Source organism: Maniola jurtina, chromosome 26 (assembly GCF_905333055.1).
Source record: "Maniola jurtina chromosome 26, ilManJurt1.1, whole genome shotgun sequence".
In the NCBI taxonomy this organism is placed as follows: Eukaryota; Metazoa; Arthropoda; class Insecta; order Lepidoptera; family Nymphalidae; genus Maniola; species Maniola jurtina.
Genome location: NC_060054.1, coordinates 6,745,241 through 6,763,840, shown reverse-complemented (window position 1 = coordinate 6,763,840; position 18,600 = coordinate 6,745,241). Strand labels below are relative to the sequence as shown.

The window sequence follows — 18,600 nt, the reverse complement described above, 5'->3', positions numbered from 1 at the left end:
AATCAAACAGTTCCCACGGATTTTTAAAAAATCCAAGTCCCGGGCATCATCTAGTCTAGTGAAGGATAGAAATAAAAGACGTTATTTTAGTTGAAAGATTGTTATATTTATCACAAATTTATATCTAAGGGAACTTCATTCACAGGCGACGACGCGCGCGCCCGGGGCCGACTGTGGACAAAAATAATTAGTTGAAGTTAAATTAAGCTTAGAAAGGGTTAAAAAAAGCTATGATAGCTTATAGTAGACAATGTGTGATAGCCTTAACTCTGCAATGTATAGTCCATACAAAATGGGCTTTATTAACTCTGTGTCAACTGTCATGTCAAAGTATTGTTCACCTTTAAAATAAGGACTAAAATCGTACTTTTGACCCTGTCACTAGAACGTTTGTCTCTGTCACGGCTCCAGTGCGCCTCTCACTGAGCATGTGTACCTGCCTCTTATATCGTGTTTACCTGCCACTAGATCGTGTGTACCTGTCACTAGAACATTTGTCCATGTCACACCTCTCACTGAGCATGTGTACCTGTCACTAGATCGTGTGTACCTGCCACTACATCGTGTGTACCTGTCACTAGAACATTTGTCCCTGTCACGGCTCAAGTGCGCCTCTCACTGAGCATGTGTACCTGCCTCTATATCGTGTTTACCTGTCACTAGATCATGTGTACCTGTCACGGCTCCAGTGTACCTCTCACTGATCATGTGTACCTGCCACTAGATCGTGTGTACCTGCAACTGGATCATGTGTACCTGTCACTGTTTTGATCGGCGGGAGGGCTCGGTGGCGGTGGGCGGCGGCGGAGGGCCTTTCTTCTCCAACTCCTCCAAGTATGTCGTAATGATCTGCAGACGCTCCTCAGGAATGTGGTCTAAGGCCGTGTACCTGCATATAAACCAATTCAGATTAAATAAAAAAAAATATGAAAAAACTAGCTGACGCCTGCGACTTCGTCCGCGTGGATTTAGGTTTTTCGAAATCCCGTGGGAACTCTTTGGTTTTCCGGGATAAAAAGTAGCCTATGTGCTAATCCAGAATATTATCTATCTCCATTCCGAATTTCAGCCAAATCCGTCCAGTAGTTTTTGCGTGAAGGAGTAACAAAGATACACACACACACACACACACACACACACACACACACACACACACACATACAAACTTTCGCCTTTATAATATTAGTGTGATAGTGTGATATTTCGTGTAACCCAACTTTGAAAAAAAAGGTTATGCAAGCAGTATAGTTTGTTGCAACGACGCATTTTTCTAGCACGGCGTTCATGGAACGATGCGTTATTAATACAAGGGCCATGGAGCGGTGCGTTATGTTCGCACGGGGATCACGGCGCGGCGCCTACCTCGCGTCGTGTTTGAGCGTGTCCTGTATGGAGGTCATCGCGGCCTGGCCCTCCCGCACGGCGGCCATGGAGCGGTGCGTTATAGAGCGGGTCTCTAACAGCAACTGCCGGAGCGCAGTCTTCGCAGCGCTCTGTTTGTCGCGCTGGTAGTCGCGGAATTCCCGCTCCATCTGTAAAATCACGAAAACATAAGACGCGAGCGAAGAGAGCGTATAATATTTTTTCTTATAGGTAGCTTTTATAACACCGCTATCACATGTCAAAGCAGACTATTGCCGCGTATGTGCGATATAAATTTTACTTCTCAGTTGATAAAACCTACACATTCTGCGCTTATATTTTCGCACAAGTGCGATAATGTAACTCTGTTTAAAAACATACGCGCACGGCTTGACACTGCCCCAAAATATGCTCAATATGGCCGCCAAACAGACCAGCTGTTTCAAGCTGACCAGATAAAAAAAAGTATTTAACCAAATTAGGAAATTTATTGATTTAAACGTAGAAACCTGTAATAAACTTACTACTTGGTACTATAGAAAACTTTTTATACCACCACCATATACTGGTGATTCCGATATTTTTCTATTAATGTAATTTGATTATATGATTGTTTTTATTTGAAAACATAAAAAATTAAAGTAAATATAAATCGGCGCCACGACTGTGCCGTCTTACTTTGCGCACTAGCACCATAATCAACTAGTATGTACCTGCGGCGCGCTGCGGTAGGCGGGCGCGGCGGCGTGGTCGGCGAGCTGCTTGCGCACGTCGCGCCAGTGCGCCGTGCAGCCCACGCCCAGCTCGCCGAGCAGCGTCCTGAGCTTGTCGCGGCGCTTGCTCGCCAGCGTGCTGATGTGCTGGCTGAACAGGCGCTCCTGTACAACACAAAACGGGGCTATATCTCATGAACCGTAATTTACGCAGCATTAGCATGAAAAAGGAACCGAAAAATATTTTTTTCTTACCCCAGCATATGGACTGTTATTGTTTAGATCTAATTGAGTAGAGTACGAATATATGTGGAAAAACGGAACTCTTATAGGATCACTTTGTAATCTGTCTGTCCATCTGTCTGTCTGTCGTGTCTGCAAGAAAACCTATATGGTACTTCCCGTTGACCTAGAACCAGGAAGTTTTGTAGCTAGGTAGGTCTTATAACAAAAGTAAAGGAAAAATCCAAAAATCGTGAATAAGTGGTTATATCACACAAAAAAAAAACTTAAATGTGTTGATGATAAAATTAATTCACTAAATGACATAAAGATGGCGCAGACCGTCATTAACTTGCAGAGTTCTACATAAAAGTGTTAGATATATCTTGCACGATGGTACGGAACCCCTCGTGTCCCCGCGAGTCCGACTCGCACTTGACCGGGGTTTTTCTTTATATTTGGCCCATTACCTTGTGATGCAGGACATAATGCTGAGCTGTACAGTGTAAACCCATTTGGGGTGGTGTCTCAGATGAAAATGTACATTTGTATGCTTTATTTTTTTTCGGTGACACCAACAACAAATAAATGCATTTTCTTTCTTTCTTTCTTTCTTTCCATTACCTTGTCGTCCTTATTGAGTTCGTCAGCGAGGCTGTAGCGGTGGTCCTTCTTCAGTTGCTTCTTCGCCTCGCGCCACGTCAGGTCAGGATTTCGCACTAGGTCAGCTAGTAGCGCGTTGAAGTGCTGCAACACAAATTCCGATTAAAATAATTATCTACTTTATAGGATCACTTTGTTATCTGTCTCTCTGTCTGTTGTGTCTGTCAAGAAAACCTATAGGGTACTCCGAAAACCAAGAATTTGTGGTTACATCACAAAAAAAAAAATTGTGTTCATGAACAAATAATTAGCATTTTCAATTATTAAAGTAAGATAACTATACCAAGTGGGGTATCATATGAAAGGGCTTTACCTGTACTTTTTATCCCAGAAAATTAAAGCGTTCTCACGGGATCTTATAGGCCGTTTAATCGATTTATATGAAATTTGGTACAGAGGCAGCTAGTAAATAACAAAACATATTTGCAATCTATTTGCCCTTGAAAAGAGCAAATTTTCGATTTCGTTCCAAAATCTTTGAAGCACCAAATACAAATGAATATAATTACGAAAACACTAAATGAGTACTATGTTTAGGGCCGGTATCCACCTAAGCGTAGAGGAGAGGAGGTGTGTTCAGTCGACGAATCAGATTCATAATAGATGACGCAAAGAAATTATCACGTCATCTTTGAAAAATCTAATCGGTTGACTGTACACATCTCCGCTCCGCTTAGGTGGAGACCGGGCCTTAATCGGTTTACAAAGCCCTAAGATCAAAGGCCCCGCTATGGGTACGCACACAACGCAAGCGCAACGAGCGGCAAAACGCTTTCATACCTGCACGGCCTCATCTCGCTTGTGGTATTCACGTTCTTTGTCCCTGTCCCGCAAGCTGGTGGCGAGCGCGCGCTGCACCTGTCTCTCTCGCTCCTTGATGGAGGCCTGCGCTCGTGCCTCTCGCTCCTTCGCGGCCTCACTCTCCGTGTCCTCCGGCTCTGCTTCCTCCGCTTCCGAGGCCTCCGGTACCGGCTCCTGAGCGTACACGAGCTTGGTCAGACTTGCCTAACAGTTTTTTAAAATATCTATCCATACTTCACACAAATATTATAAAGGCGAAAGTTTGTATATGTGTGTGTGTGTATGTTTGTTACCCTTCACGCAAAAACCACTGGACGGATTTGGCTGAAATTCAGAATGGAGATAGACAATATCCTGGATTAGCACATAGGCTACTTTTTATCCCGGAAAATCAAAGAGTTCCCACGGGATTTCAAAAATCTAAATCCACGCGAACGAAGTCGCGGGCGTCAGCTAGTAATATTATAAATGCGAAAATGTGTGTCCGTCTGCTAGCTTTCCACAGCCCAACAGTATAACTGATTTTGATGAAATTTGGTGCAAAGTTAGCTTATATCCCGGGGACGGACATAGGTTACTTTTTATCCTGGAAAATCACAGAGTTCCCACGGGATTCTTAAAGGTCCAGTTGTTTAACCGATTTACATGAAATTCAGTATAGAGGTAGCTTGCAGCCCGGAAACTGACATAAACCACTTTTTATCCCGGAAAATTAAAGAGTTCCTACAGGATTTTTAAAAACCTAAATTAACGCGGACCGAGTCACGGGCATCATCTATTAAAAAATAGCGAGCAAACGAGCAGGCGGGTCAGTTGGTGTTAAGTGATTACCGCCGCCCATGAACATTTGCAGTACCTGAGGTACCGCCGATGCGTTGCAGGCCTTTCAGGAATTTGTTGGCCCCCTTGAATAACCCCATGTTGTAATCTAGTGGGAACACCGCCGATAGGAGTTGATTCCACAGTTGCGGCCTGGCGCAATTGTGGGCACTGTGGTCTTATTAGTGGGAGGTCCAAGGTTCGAGTCCCGGCAGGGGAGATTTAGAGGTATAGGTTGTTACGGCTATATTCACGTACTAGATGATGCCCGCGACGATTTAGGTTTTTCGAAATTCCATTGGAACTGTTTGAATTTCCGGGATAAAAAGTAGCCTATGTGCTAATCCTGGATAATCATGCCGATTCTGTTGTCTTTCTCTAACCAAAATTTAGAGTATCTGCTAGCTTTAGCTTTAAATTTTCATATTACATGAGTAAGAAGAGGATGCGAATACTCTAACCTAACTTTAACTTTAACCTAACTCTTACTTGTCGACAGAATCAGTACCATTATCTATCTCCATTTCAAATTTCAGCCAAATCTGTCCAGTAGTTTTTGCGTGAAAGAGTAACAAACACGCACACGCATACACACAAACTTTCGGCTTTATAATATCCGAATGTAAGCCCGATTAGTTTCGAACCCATCCGGGGTCTCAACCGCGACCCGTAGCGAGCTGAGTCCGGATGTTTTTGAAGTCGGTTTTATTTTACTTATATTTTTTTTATTTCACAATTTTAGTGTTCCCACTGTACTATAATATGCTCTACCCAGTTAAAACTCTACTGTTTACTAAGCTATTACACTGATCGTGAGCAATTTGCTCTTATCCATTGAGGAGTTCTGTTCTCCATCTCCGAAGATATTCATCAGATCTTCACCAAATTTATATGGGACCCACTGCACAGTATACCCTTTCAAAAAAATCCAAATCGGTCCAGGGGTCTTTGAGTAATCGGGGAACATACATTAAAAAAAAGATACTGACGAAAATTGAGAACCTTCTCCGTTTTTGAAGTCGGTTAAAAATTAAATTAAAAGAAAAAAGTCAATGGGCGACCTTTTCCTGTATTCCATTCCTACCCTTAAGGGGCATGTGACGAGCTTGCCCGCGAAATTCAAATTTAATTTGGTTTTTCACAATTTGTAAACTAATACGACAAGGGAGGCTTATACTATTTTAATTGCGACAATGGCAGTATCATCCTCACAGGTTTATATAAAAATCTTTACTTGAAAGGGTCCAGTTTAAGAAACTACCTCTAGTATCGATTATTCTCACAAATTAGTCGATACTAGAGCTAATTTCTTAAACTGGACCCTTTCAAGTAAAGATTTTTATATGAACCTGTGAGGATGATACTGCCATTGTCGCAATTAAAATGCCATAAACCCACGTTATCGTATTAGTTTGCGAAAAACCAAATTAAATTGGAATTTCGCGGGCAGGCTCGTCACATGCCTCTTAAAATTATACAGGCTCATGATCTGATTTGGATAAATCTAGGGGAAAGATTTAAAAATAAAACACGATGGCGAATATAATATTTAATACACAATCGTTTGAAAATGCCTCCAACAAAAGTTATTCAGAAAAAAAGGAACGAAAATCTATTTACAAAATTATAGGTAGTAACAGTAACATTAAGGTGCATCAGACGGGTGTGCCCGCGAAATTCTAATTTAATTTGGTTTTTGCAATTTGTAAACTAATACGACAACGTAGGCTTATGGCACTTTAATTGCGCCAATGGCAGTATCATCCTCACAGGTTTATCTAAAAATCTTTACTTGCAAGGATCCAGTTTAAGAAATTAGTTATAGTATCGACTAATTTGTGAGTAACTCACGTCAAACTCATTATTTTGACTAATTTCTTAAACTGAACACTTTCAAGAAAAGATTTTTATGTAAACCTATGACGATGATACTGCCATTTGCGGAATTAGAATACCATAAGCATACTTTGTCGTATTAGTTTATAAATTGCGAAAAACCAGATTAAATTTGAATTTCGCGGGCACTCCCGTGTCATGCCCCTTAAATTATTTAAGTGGTACTAATATACCTATCTATTGAGCTTATCCGATTGCTGAACAATTTCAAAGTGACCTTTTAGATGACAACCGAAATATTATGGTATTAATAAAAAAAAAACTCAATTTTTTTAAATTAAATCACGTATTCATTCGAACGAATTATACTTATAGAAAGAAAAACTCAAACACTTATATCAACATAGGCTATTTTAATTTAGTTTACTTTTATAACTATTTAATAATAATATAACATAAAAGCTAATTTTAATTTATGTACTTAAATTAATTAGTACATGTATTATAGTGCGCGACAGGTTGAGATGGCAACCGGGACGCGCGCCGCACACCCGCACTAACCCGCTGCGGGTGAGCGCGAGTTACGTGCGGGTGAGCGTGGTGACCCTCCGCCTAAGGGTGCCTTTCCACTAGAGATGTGCTATGCAGCTATGCTGCGAAGATGTGAAATCTACGCTACTAAAATATGTGACCGTTTCCACCAATACTAAGCTATGTAGCTATGCGAGGAAGATGCGCTATGAAGATGCGCCGCCGCAAAGTAGCTGCGCAGCTCGAGCTATGCGATGTATCGATAGTAGGGAAGCGGTAAGAGCGACGCGGTAAGAGCGACGCGGTAAGAGCGACGCGGTAAAAGCGACGCGGTAAGAGCGACGCGGTAAGAGCGACGCGGTAAGAGCGACGCGGTAAGAGCGACGCGGTAAGAGCGACGCGGTAAGAGCGACGCGGTAAGAGCGACGCGGTAAGAGCGACGCGGTGAGGAGAGAGGCGCTCACGCGTCCTGCCGTGCCTGCAGATAGCTACACCACTCGCGACGGCCCATAGCAGGCATCCATAGCACGCATCCTTCCATATAAAAAACATATCTTAGTTGAATCCGTTTCCACCAGTGCTAAGCTACGTGCACCAATGAATATGATTGGTAGATGTCAAACGCATCCATAGCAACGTAGCATAGCATATCTCTGGTGGAAAAGCACCTCATACCCCGATTGCCATCTCAACCTGTCGCGTAATATAGTATTGAATGTGTTTTGAAAAATTTACACTGTTTTCGTGTCAATACTTTGATATTTACAATGTCCGTATCGCGGTTCCATATACAGGGTGTATAAAGTTTGTCAGGCAATATTTAATATTGACTAATATTATGGGTATAATAATCATGTCGTCTCATTTCCATGGAGATTAGCCAACAGCGCGGGAGATATTATAGTGCACAAGTGTGTGCGCAAACACAGGTGCACTCTCTATTCCCTCACTCCCATAGCCCGATGGGACGGAAATCCGACACGATCGGAGAGAGATCAGGCGCAGGACCGACGACTTTACGTGCTCTCCAAAGCAAAGGGGTGAAATACCGCCAACGTCTTAACTCTGGGCAAGTTGGTATTGAGAATTTCTTAATAGAAAAATCGGCCAAGTGCGAGTCAGACTCGCGCACTCAGGGTTCCGTACTCGGGTATTTTTTCCGACATTTTGCACGATAAATCAAAACTATTAAATGCATAAGAAAGTCCCTACAAGAAACCTATGCCCAGCAGTGGACTTTATTGGTTGATGGTGGAAGTGGATTGGTGGAAGACAAACTATTATTTAACTTCCAAAACGAGACATTGATGGAAACGCTATTATTATCCACTGTTAACGCTATTAGAAAAATATTTGTCAAACGTTTTAAACTTGGGTCTATTATTACTACTTATTTACAGATTTTAAATGTAATTTCAAGAATTATATACAGAAACGGTCATTTATTTTAGTTTGAATCCAATATTTAATATTTATCATTTGTATGTAATACTAATTATTTATTAATATTTGTACAATATTGTAATGTGTAGGTCAAAATGGTAGTCAATATTAAATATTGCCGACTGCCATACTGTCAAATCTTGATATTTGTTATGATGTCTGTATTTATTAATATTTGTACAATATTGTAATGTGTAGGGGTCAAAATGGTAGGCAATATTAAATATTGCCGACTGCCATGCTGTCAAATCTTGATATTTGTTATGATGTCTGTATTTATTAATATTTGTACAATATTGTAACGTGTAGGTCAAAATGATATTATATATTAAATATTGCCGTACAGTCTAATCGTGATATTTGTCATAGTAAGTATGCATCACTAAAACTAGAATTACATCAAAATCGGGCCAGAGTCTTGCGACATGATTAAGCGTACAACTATATAATCACAACAGAAGTCAGAATCAGTCAATCACTTTCATTACTTATGGAAGTACATACTTTTTATACAAGGTGAAATTTAAATGGTTTTAGAGTCGTGGCTAAGGCTTAAATCTATAGAACGCACTTTGACTTTGACTCAGACTTAAAAGGGGTCTCTCCGTCACTCGCTCCATACAAACGTAGTTCGTCTCTCATTGGAATACTACTCAATGGAATTATGTAGAAACATTCCGGAAACTAATATCTATGCCTAGGGTTTTCCAGATTTCCGTTAAAATATTCGGTTTCAAAGTTACGTGGTTTTAAAAATTCACATACATATCATTGAGCCCCTGTAATTTTAAACTACATATTTTTAGAAAAATCTAAAACACCACAGGCACAGATATTAGTTTCTAAAACATGTCTGCAAAATTTCATGGACTTTGGTTGCTTAATATTCAAATGAAATTGGGACTACGACTGTATGGAGTAAGTGACGGAGAGAGCCCTGTTAAGACACTGTTAAAACAAGACAGCGTTATACCGTTAGCATAAGTCTGTCTCGTTTAAACTGAAACTTAAGTCTAAGTCTAAGTCAAAGTGCGCTCCATAGATTTCAACCTAAGTGAAATGTGAATCACCTTAAGTGGCATGAGACGGGTCTGCCCGCGAAATTCAAATTTAATTTGGTTTCTCGCAATTTGTTAACTAATACGACAACGTAGGCTTATTGGCATTCTAATTCCGACAATGGCAGTATAATCTTCACAGGATTACATAAAAATATTTACTTGAAAGTGTTCAATTTAAGATATTAGTCAAAATAATGAGTTTGACGTGAGTTACTCACAAATTACTCAATACAACATCTAATTTCTTAAACTGGACCCTTTCAAGTAAAGATTTTTATATAAACCTGTGAGGATGATACTGCCGTTGGCGCAATTAAAGTGCCATAAGCCTACTTTGTCGTATTAGTTTACAAATTGCGAAAACCCAAATTAAATTTGAATTTCGCGGGCAGACCCGTGTCATGCATGTTAAATATGGGTTGCTTGGAATCTTTGTTTTTAAGTCTGTCCTGTATTTTTATTATTTGTCATTGTATTATTAAGCAATAAGAGATGTCTAAAATAAAAGAAAGCTGTATTTTTAAAAGTTCGCAATGTATTGCAAAATAAAACATCTAACCGACTCTAGAGGTCAACGAACGTTGCGAAGATAGGCGCCGCGTCGTATGTCACTACTTATTGACCCCGAGTTTTGCACGCTATACATTGCGCGTTTTAAAAACGCTACATCACTAAAACTTCAAGTAGGTAGGTATCAGGCAAATGGCTATTGGCATTGGATTGTGTTTAGGTAATATAATAATAACCCTAAGTTTTTGCTAGCTTTCTATAGCCTGTATAAAATGTCGAACTCACTATAGCGTTCAGTTTTACTCGTTAGGCTTCACTTACGTACTTTTTTAACGTTCGTTAAAAAGCGTCCAAATAGAAATTTATTGCCAACTATCTGTTCACACGTCAACGCTTTTTTAGGTGTGAACAGATACTTGGGAATACATTTGTTCTATTTGGACGCGTTTTTAACGGACATTAAAAAAGCTTTCGTGTGAATGAAGCCTTAGAGTGAGTGATGTCAGAGTTAATTTCTGGCAAATACATAAAAAAAAATGAGAAGAATTAAAAAAACTGTCAAAAAGAACATTCACACAATGTCAATAACAATAAAAAAATCACAGTGACATTTTTGTCATAGCAGTTTGACGAAAATAGTAGTATTATCATCGCAAATGATATCCAACTACCCTCCGCGCGCGTACATAAATCAACCAAAATGAGGGTGGAAACACATTTGCTATAACCAAATCGGCTCAAAGTGGTGGAATTGCGACCTCGCTCAGAAAAGCGCAGCGTTGGAAGACCCCCCACTAGGTAAACCCCGCGATGAAAAGAATACCCGGCTGTGTTTGTTGTGGGCTCTTCTCAGACTTGGGCGCGTTTGGAACCCTCGTAGCTTTAGTTTTAAGTTACGTTATTAATTATCACCACTTTATCGTACAAATTTGACATTTCCAAACATCAAAAGGAGTACAATTGTACCTCCTTTAAGAGGGATCTCTCCGTCACTCGTTTCATACAATCGTAGTTCCAATTTCATTTGAATATTAAGCAACCAAAGTCCATGAAATTTTGCAGACATATTCTAAAAACTAATATCTATGTCTGTGGTTTTCCAGATTTCTGTTAAAATATTCGGTTTCAAAGTTACGCGGTTTTAAAAAATTTCATACAAATCTTTGAGCCCCAGTAATCTTAAAACTACATATTTTGAGAAAAATCTAAAACACCACATACACAGATATTAGTTTCTAGAATATGTCTGCAAAATTTCATGGACTTTGGTTGCTTAATATTCAAATGAAATTGGAACTACGATTGTATGAAACGAGTGACGGAGAGAGCCCTCTTAAATAAATGATTTTGACTTTGACTTTTAACGGACGACATCAGGCGAGTCGCAGGGAGCCGCTGGATTGCGGCGGCGCAAGACCGTGGCTACAAGAGACCAGCAGTGGACGTATAACTGTTGATGATGATGATGGTGACGATTTCTCGGACGCAGTGCTAAGCGCTGTGGCCTTATTAGTGGGAGGTCCCGGGTTCGATTCCCGGCAGGGTTTGGAATTTTAATAATTTCTTAATCACTGGTATGATCTCGTGGGAGGCTTCGGCCGTGGCTAGAGTTACCACCCTACCGGCAAAGCCGTGCCGCCAAGCGATTTAGCGTTCCTACCGTGTAGAAACAAAGGGGTATGGGTTTAATAAAAACTGCCACATCCCTTCCAGGTTAGCCCGCTTCCATCTCAGACTGCATCATCACTTTTCACCAGGTGAGATTGCAGTCAAGGGCTAACTTGTATCTGAATTAAAAAAAGAAGTGGTGTTAAGGTCGGCTCAATTGGTCACGGAACCCGAGAAATTTACTGAAGCGTGCCTTTTGACGGCACTTAACGTGGCCTCGACGCTATGTTAGAAGTTCCCTAACTGTCGTTAACTGTGGTACTTTAAGTATCGTGTTGCTATACGTTCCTCGCGACCAATGAACGCCGCGTGGCGTATAGCAAGTGTGTTTCCACCATTAATAAAAACAAAAAAAAAACCACATCAATCATATTACATGTGTACAAAAGAATTCAATTGTCCCGACCGCACAGAAATCTGCGCCGCTCTTGGAATCAGCGTCTGCTGAAAACGTACAGTAAACACTATTCCTTCTCCGACTTCTTCCGTTTCCTCTTCTCCGTTTTCTCCACCTTCTTCTTCCCCTTCTTCTCCTGTTCCGGTTCGGGGGATTTCAAGTCCGGCCGGCGTTTTTTCGGCGGGGATTTTATGGGGGATTTCTTTTCGGCTGGCGGTTCTTTTTTGGAGGATCTGAGCTGTTTCGGTGAGCGTATTTCTGGAGTTGGGGATTTCGCCTCGCTCTTTTCCTTTGAGGATTTGGACTCCTTTGAGTCCTCTTCCCCCGGGATCCCCAGTATGTCAGCCCACTGGTCAGGAGGTGGGGTGGGTTGTTTTTTCTCGTCTTCCGTTGACTGGTCAGATTGTTTCTGTGAGACAAACGGAGTTTTTTTGAGGTTATTTTAGTTTTTTTTTTAAATAAACTGCGCACCTGCATCGGACAGTTAATATTAAAAATGATAAAATATAAACGATTAATTTAAATAAGTTATAATATCTAAATTATACATTGTGTAATTTTGTATAATTGCAAATAGTATTGGTAAATTAAGTTTTATATTCATTTGGGAAAATCAAAATGGAGTGTAGTAATTAAATCAAAAAAAACATTTCCTTATACTTACTATTTGCAAAAAAAAAAATTAAGTGAAAATTTCATTTTTTTTTATATACGGTTATTTAAAACCAAAAAGGATGAATTTTAATAATAATTCAAAAATATTATAACGTCTTTAGATAAGTCAACGAATTCAGAAACTAAATTTATTTTGGAAGTGAAGAAAATTAGAAAGGAAAAATTATAGTCAGTCAAATATGGGTTCGGAATACTAAGCCAAATTTGGCTGTATCTTGAACATGCTAGAACGAAAAAGAAGAACGAAAAAAAATTATAAAGGAAATCTATAATCTAGTAAAAATGAAAAAAGATCGCATCGCACAATTTCACAGGACGCTGAGCCATGGCCACATCTAACGTGAAAACAAACTGGCCACCAATCATTTAACATAACCATTACCTGTTTTTTTGTTCGCTTCGCCGTTTTTCGTGTACATTTTCAAATTAAAAAAAAATATCCGTTAGATGTGACCACGGTTTGCCTGTCATAATTCTGCGGGATGTCTAATGTCCGATGTAGGATCGCTAAATCGTTTTAATACCTCACCCGTTCCTCCGTTTGTCCCGTCCGCAGGTAAAACAAAAAAAAACGCACTGCAAAACCACACACTTTTTTAAATATAAACTTTTTTTTAATTCTCGCGCGGGGCAAAGACCCCCGCAGATTATGACAGTCTCCTGTAAAAGAAAACACTGACACCACGAAAAAACGCGCCACTTAACATTTTTAAATTAGAAGCGAAACCGCTGTTTAATAATTTTAAACGCCATTTAAATTGGGATGATGACTATATCAAAAATAAATTATTTCTTGGGAATTATTAAATAGAAGGTGTTCCAAAATTCGTAAGATCCACGTGCGCTGTTAGTTTTGAGTTTGCTAACCATTTTTAACCCCCGACCCAAAAAGAGGGGTGAGGGAGAGGGGTCTGTGGCACGGTAGCGCCTAAACTAATGAACCGATTTTAATTTAGTTTTTTTTGTTTGAAAGGTGGCTTGATCGAGAGTGTTCTTAGCTATAATCCAAGAAAATCAGTTCAGCCGTTTGAAAGTTATCAGCTCTTTTCTAGTTACTGTAACCTTCACTTGTCGGGGGTGTTATAAATTTTTAATTTACACTTGTTAAATTTAGATTTAACTAAAAAAGTACATCAAATTATGTCAAATATTTATGACGTCACATCTGTGATTTTCATAAAAGCTTCCTCACAAAGCAAGCGTTTTGACGTTTGATAAAAAGTCACTAATTTGACCAGTAGTCATCATCCCTATTGGCTGCAACAGCGCTGTTTAATAATTAAAATTATTTTAAACTCGCGCTGAAAAGCGCACTTTTTTTAAACTCGTGGTGGAAAGCGCAGTTCTGAAAGATCTCGCATTAGGTAGACATACAACAAGCCTGTGGGAGCCGCAAGACGGTGGCATGTGGAAGTCCCTAAAGAAACCCATGTCCAGCAGTGGACGTCTTTCGTTTGACAATGATGATGAATTAAATTATCCGTAAAAGCGCTTTTTAATTTTTAACTACGCAACTAAATAAAAACGTTGTAATAGTTTGTCCAATCCTTGTTAAAATTATAACCTTCCTAAACTTGATTATACGAAGTATACCCATATATGTGTATCATAATTTGCTTAATTATGCGATGTATAATTGTGTACACGTTGTATCATTTCTCTCCATTCGAAGTTGAATACAACCTAGAACTTGGTCCCTTGTTAAAATGAGTACAATTATACACTCCATAATTGGATTGAATATACGATGTATACCCATACTGTTTGTTGTATAACTTCAACCAATTCTGAGTGAATTACGCTGTATAATTTGGCCTTGCAGTGGCTCTAAAGTTCATCTTGGAGTGATGCCTAATATTATAATCGCGCAAGAAAAGAAGAGCACGAAATCTAAATGTCAATGTCATCATCAAATAGTCTTCCAAACTACGTCTGTGGTAATACGCTAAAAAATAGAAAAGTAGTTTAAAAACTTACGTCACCAGTCTTTTCTTTTTTCTTGTCTTTCTTGTTGTCCTTTTCTCGCTCCTTGTCCTTGTCTTTGTCCTTGTCCTTCTCGCGGTCCTTGTCTTTCTTGTCCTTCTTGCTGCCTCGGTCGCGCTCTGGAACGAAACAAGATTAAAGTTAGAAACAGAAACTATACAAATAAAAGTGAAGAAATTCGGGCACGATACCGCGTTGAAACCGATTGGGTATAATTAAAATTAAAAATCGGTCAAGTGCGAGACAGTAATTTCCATGGCGGTAATTTTACCCGACTGCGGCAAAACCAAAAGGAAGGGCTATAATTTTAGCAATCTATGTATGTATGTGGGTATGTGTGTATGTTTGTATCCAGATTCTGTGTTCTGTTCCACCGTAGCGCCTAAACTACTGGGCCGATTTTGATGAATGAGATGTCAATCGATTCGTCGTAAAGGCTTGAGTGACATAGGCTACATTTTATACCAAAAAATTGACGTAACGGATGTTACATGAAAAAAGTGGAGGTATCCGAAATTTTTTTTTTTGCTTTTATATCCAGTGGGGTGTCAAGTGAAAGAGGAAAAAATTCTGAGTTCATAAGTATAAATGTACTACAACATTAAAATATACCAAACGACAGAAAAATAATTTTACCATAATACATATTTAGCGTTTATTAAGACGATCACGGTCGGGTTTTAGTTTTCTTTTTCTTGTTTTATGTTTAGTAGTTGTTGTTATAGCGGCAATAATACTCTTTCTGTGAAAATTTCAGGTCTTTACCTATTTTTTTAATGTGTTTCTTCCTTTTTCCTCCAACATGGCCGGAGACATATCGGTCGGTACAATGAATGTCTTTTTTTTGCCTTTTTCGTTTTACTGTCGCGGTCTCTACCTGTTATAGTTGACGAGATACAGCCCACTGACAGACAGACAGACGGACGGACGGACGGACCGACCGTTTTTTATTCAATTAGACTTTTAGAAGTACTTTTGAATCGTCAAGATCATCTACCACTGGTCCGGAATGCCGTTCCTACCGAGAAGAACCAGCAAGAAACTCGGCGTCTAAGAAAGATTCTTATGAATAGGGTCCCGTGGGCACCCTTGGGATACGGAACTCTAAAAACTTCATTTTTTTAATTAATTAAAAAATGTTCTGTTGACATTTTTTTTTCATGCTTCGTCTTTTTCCTTCTTCTATTAGTCACTCTTCAAAGAAGAGAGAAGAAGTTAAAAGAAACTCACCCTTCTCCTTCACGTCCTTCTCCTTCTTCCTCTCATCTTTGACCATCTTGCAGTACTCCCGGAAGTAATCTTCTCTCATGGTGCTACTCTCCACTGCCTTGTACCGAGCGTCGGAGTCGATCTTCTTTTTCGTGTCCACCCAGCGGGAGTGTCGGTCTACCCCCTTGTCTTTGAGAAGGGCTATGAAGTCCGACTTGGCCTAAAAGAGGGTGCGAGAGTTAGTGCTGTGTTGTGATTGGCGCGTATACGGGCTAGAGGGAGTCTGGTTTGGTTGCTGGGAATGGGATGGTTTTTTTTTTTAAATTGCTATGTTAACATACCTATTTTAAAACTAATATCTTATTTATTTCAATTTGTATTAAATGTTATGCTACAAGTACTAGTAGTTATACGAGTTACTTAGTGGGATGGTCCCAATCTGTACTAATAAATAAAATTGAAGTGTCGTGTCTGTTTGAACGGGCTAATCTTCGGAATGGCTAAACCTATCTTGACGGGACTTTCACAGACAAGTAGAGGATTAACCAAAGAGTAACATAGGCTACTATTTTAACTAACTTTGAAAAATGGAGTTGTGTTTTTCTACATCATATGTACACTGATATCTCCGAAATTTCTGAACCGATTTGCGTAAGTTTTTTTTAATCGTTAAGGGAACTTTGCGACATTGTTCCATAAAAAATTTAGATTCCAACTCCTCGATCTTGATGCTGCAGGCGATCTGACCGATCCACGCGGGCGAAGCTGCGAGCATCATTTAGTTTATAATAATTGTATATATTGTCATTCAGATTCAAAAGTACTTAATAATCATAATTAATAATCTATTCTATTCATTGGTCTACCGAAATAAATGTTTTTGAATTTTTGGTTTACCAATTTTCCCCTTTCCCCTCTTACATTATTTGAAAACAAGCCAACGCGCCCACGGCGTTTCTTTCGTGAAATTTCGCAAAATCTGGCCGTATTCGTCGTCTTCATTATAAAAGGGGCCTCTGTGCATTTCAGCTTTCTAGGTGCAAGAGTTTGGACCGGGCGCTATCGAGTCAGTTGTCAGTTGACGAATACAGTTTCGTTAGGTCCGAAATTCGTTTTTTTTAACAGATTTCGTTTCGAAGGAATGCACTTTCCACCTATTACCAATTATTATTATTAAAATTAAGGATTGATTTAGACTTTTGAAACAGAAATATATTGACAAAGACAGATTAATAAAACTTAAAGCAAAAGATTCTAAAAAGTGGGATATTTTATTCCCTTCATTATTTAATACGTTTTAATGTCGAATATATTTTTAACTACCTTCAAATCGAAAATGAAGTCGACCAGCCGCTGGATTCAGTCGGATTCAGGCCTTGGCGTGTTAAAGAGACTTATGTACCGAAATGAACCTATAGCAGTTGATGAAGATTTGAAAATTTTCCGGTGTTTTCTACACCTCTTTCATCCAACCATAAACTATAAACATTTTCAGCATAACCATCCAGAAACCTACCAACCAAACCACACAAATCTCTATGACAAAAAGCGCTCAGAACTGCTAAAATTCCTGAAAGAAAAGTGATATTAGACGCTGAAAAGAAGAAAGGGTATCTGATTAGCTGCCTGTGAAACAAAATTATTCATTAGTGCCTGAAATAGAATTTTTTATTAGTGTTTAACGAAAGTGGAGGTATATCTTTCCCTTTTAAAATAACATTTTTTTATGCTTTCTTAACTTTTTCCCTCGACTTTGTTCGCTTAAATTATATATATTATAGCCTATAACACTTGGTTAGCTATCTATCAAAGACTTTTCAGATAGTAATTAATTCGTTCTGGAGATCACCCCCTACATCCAAACTTACATACCTTACCTTTTTATAACTAGTTTATGCCCGCGACTTAGTCCGCGTGTACTACCTAATCTACCCCATAAGGGTTGAATTTTCAAAAATCCTTTTTGAGCGGTTGTCTACGTCATAATAGCTATATTGCATTTCAAATTTCAGCCCGATCCGTCCAGTAGTTCGAGCGCTGCGTTGATAGATCAATCAGTCAGTCAGTCACCTTTCTTTTAATATATTTAAACGTTAGTGTAGAATAGATGCCCCCGACTTCGTCTGCGTGGATTAGGTTTTAAAAATCGCGTGGGAACTCATTGATTCCCTAAGATAAAAGAAGTCAATGTCGCTCACTAGGATATATCTATCTCAGTGCCAAAAAGATGATACCCACGACTACATCCATGTGAATTAGGGTTTTTAGGGTTCCGTACCTCAAAAGGAAAAACGGAACCCTTATAGGATCACTTTGTTGTCCGTCTGTCTGTCCGTTCGTCTGTCCGTCAAGAAACCTATAGGGTACTTCCCGTTGACCTAGAATCATAAAAATTGGCAGTTAGGTAGGTCTTATAGCACAATTAAAGGAATCACATCAATGGTTACATCACAGAAAAAAAAAAAAAAATGTGTTTAAATTTTCAAAGTAAGATAAATAAACCAAGTGGGGTATCATATGAAAGGCTTTACCTGTACATTCTAAAACAGGTTTTTATTTATTTTTAAGCATAATAGTTTTTGATTTATCGTGCAAAATGTCGGAAAAAATACCCGAGTAGATACGGAACCCTCGGTGCGCGAGACTGACTCACACTTGGCCGGTTTTTTTTTAAATTCAGGACATTCATTTTACAGGCAGACAGACA

At 39.2% G+C, this 18,600-nt stretch overlaps 3 protein-coding genes across 9 annotated transcripts in view; 1 reads left to right on the top strand and 2 right to left on the bottom strand.

The window, feature by feature from the left end:
* Window positions 1-18,600, bottom strand: part of LOC123878323 (zinc finger protein 2 homolog) — a 364,832-nt gene that overhangs the window by 194,514 nt on the left and 151,718 nt on the right. The window lies entirely within an intron of this gene.
* The window catches only part of LOC123878314 (zinc finger protein 436-like), a 382,404-nt gene that overhangs the window by 265,045 nt on the left and 98,759 nt on the right, over window positions 1-18,600 (top strand). The gene's annotated exons all lie outside the window — the stretch shown is intronic.
* The window catches only part of LOC123878303 (transcription elongation regulator 1-like), a 36,749-nt gene continuing 18,235 nt past the window's right edge, over window positions 87-18,600 (bottom strand). For 2 of the 5 annotated variants that reach the window (XM_045925448.1, XM_045925449.1), the window contains exons 16-23: window positions 15,915-16,113; window positions 14,679-14,803; window positions 3,741-3,935; window positions 2,922-3,044; window positions 2,076-2,240; window positions 1,363-1,532; window positions 757-889; window positions 87-171 (exon numbers count right to left, since the gene is read on the bottom strand). In XM_045925448.1, coding sequence (XP_045781404.1) covers window positions 760-889; window positions 1,363-1,532; window positions 2,076-2,240; window positions 2,922-3,044; window positions 3,741-3,935; window positions 14,679-14,803; window positions 15,915-16,113 — 1,107 coding nt within the window. In that variant the 3' untranslated portion in view covers window positions 87-171; window positions 757-759. Of the gene's footprint in view, window positions 172-756; window positions 890-1,362; window positions 1,533-2,075; window positions 2,241-2,921; window positions 3,045-3,740; window positions 3,936-11,699; window positions 12,436-14,678; window positions 14,804-15,914; window positions 16,114-18,600 lie in introns of those variants that run through there. The other 3 variants (XR_006798810.1, XM_045925450.1, XM_045925451.1) reach the window with 3 other exon arrangements.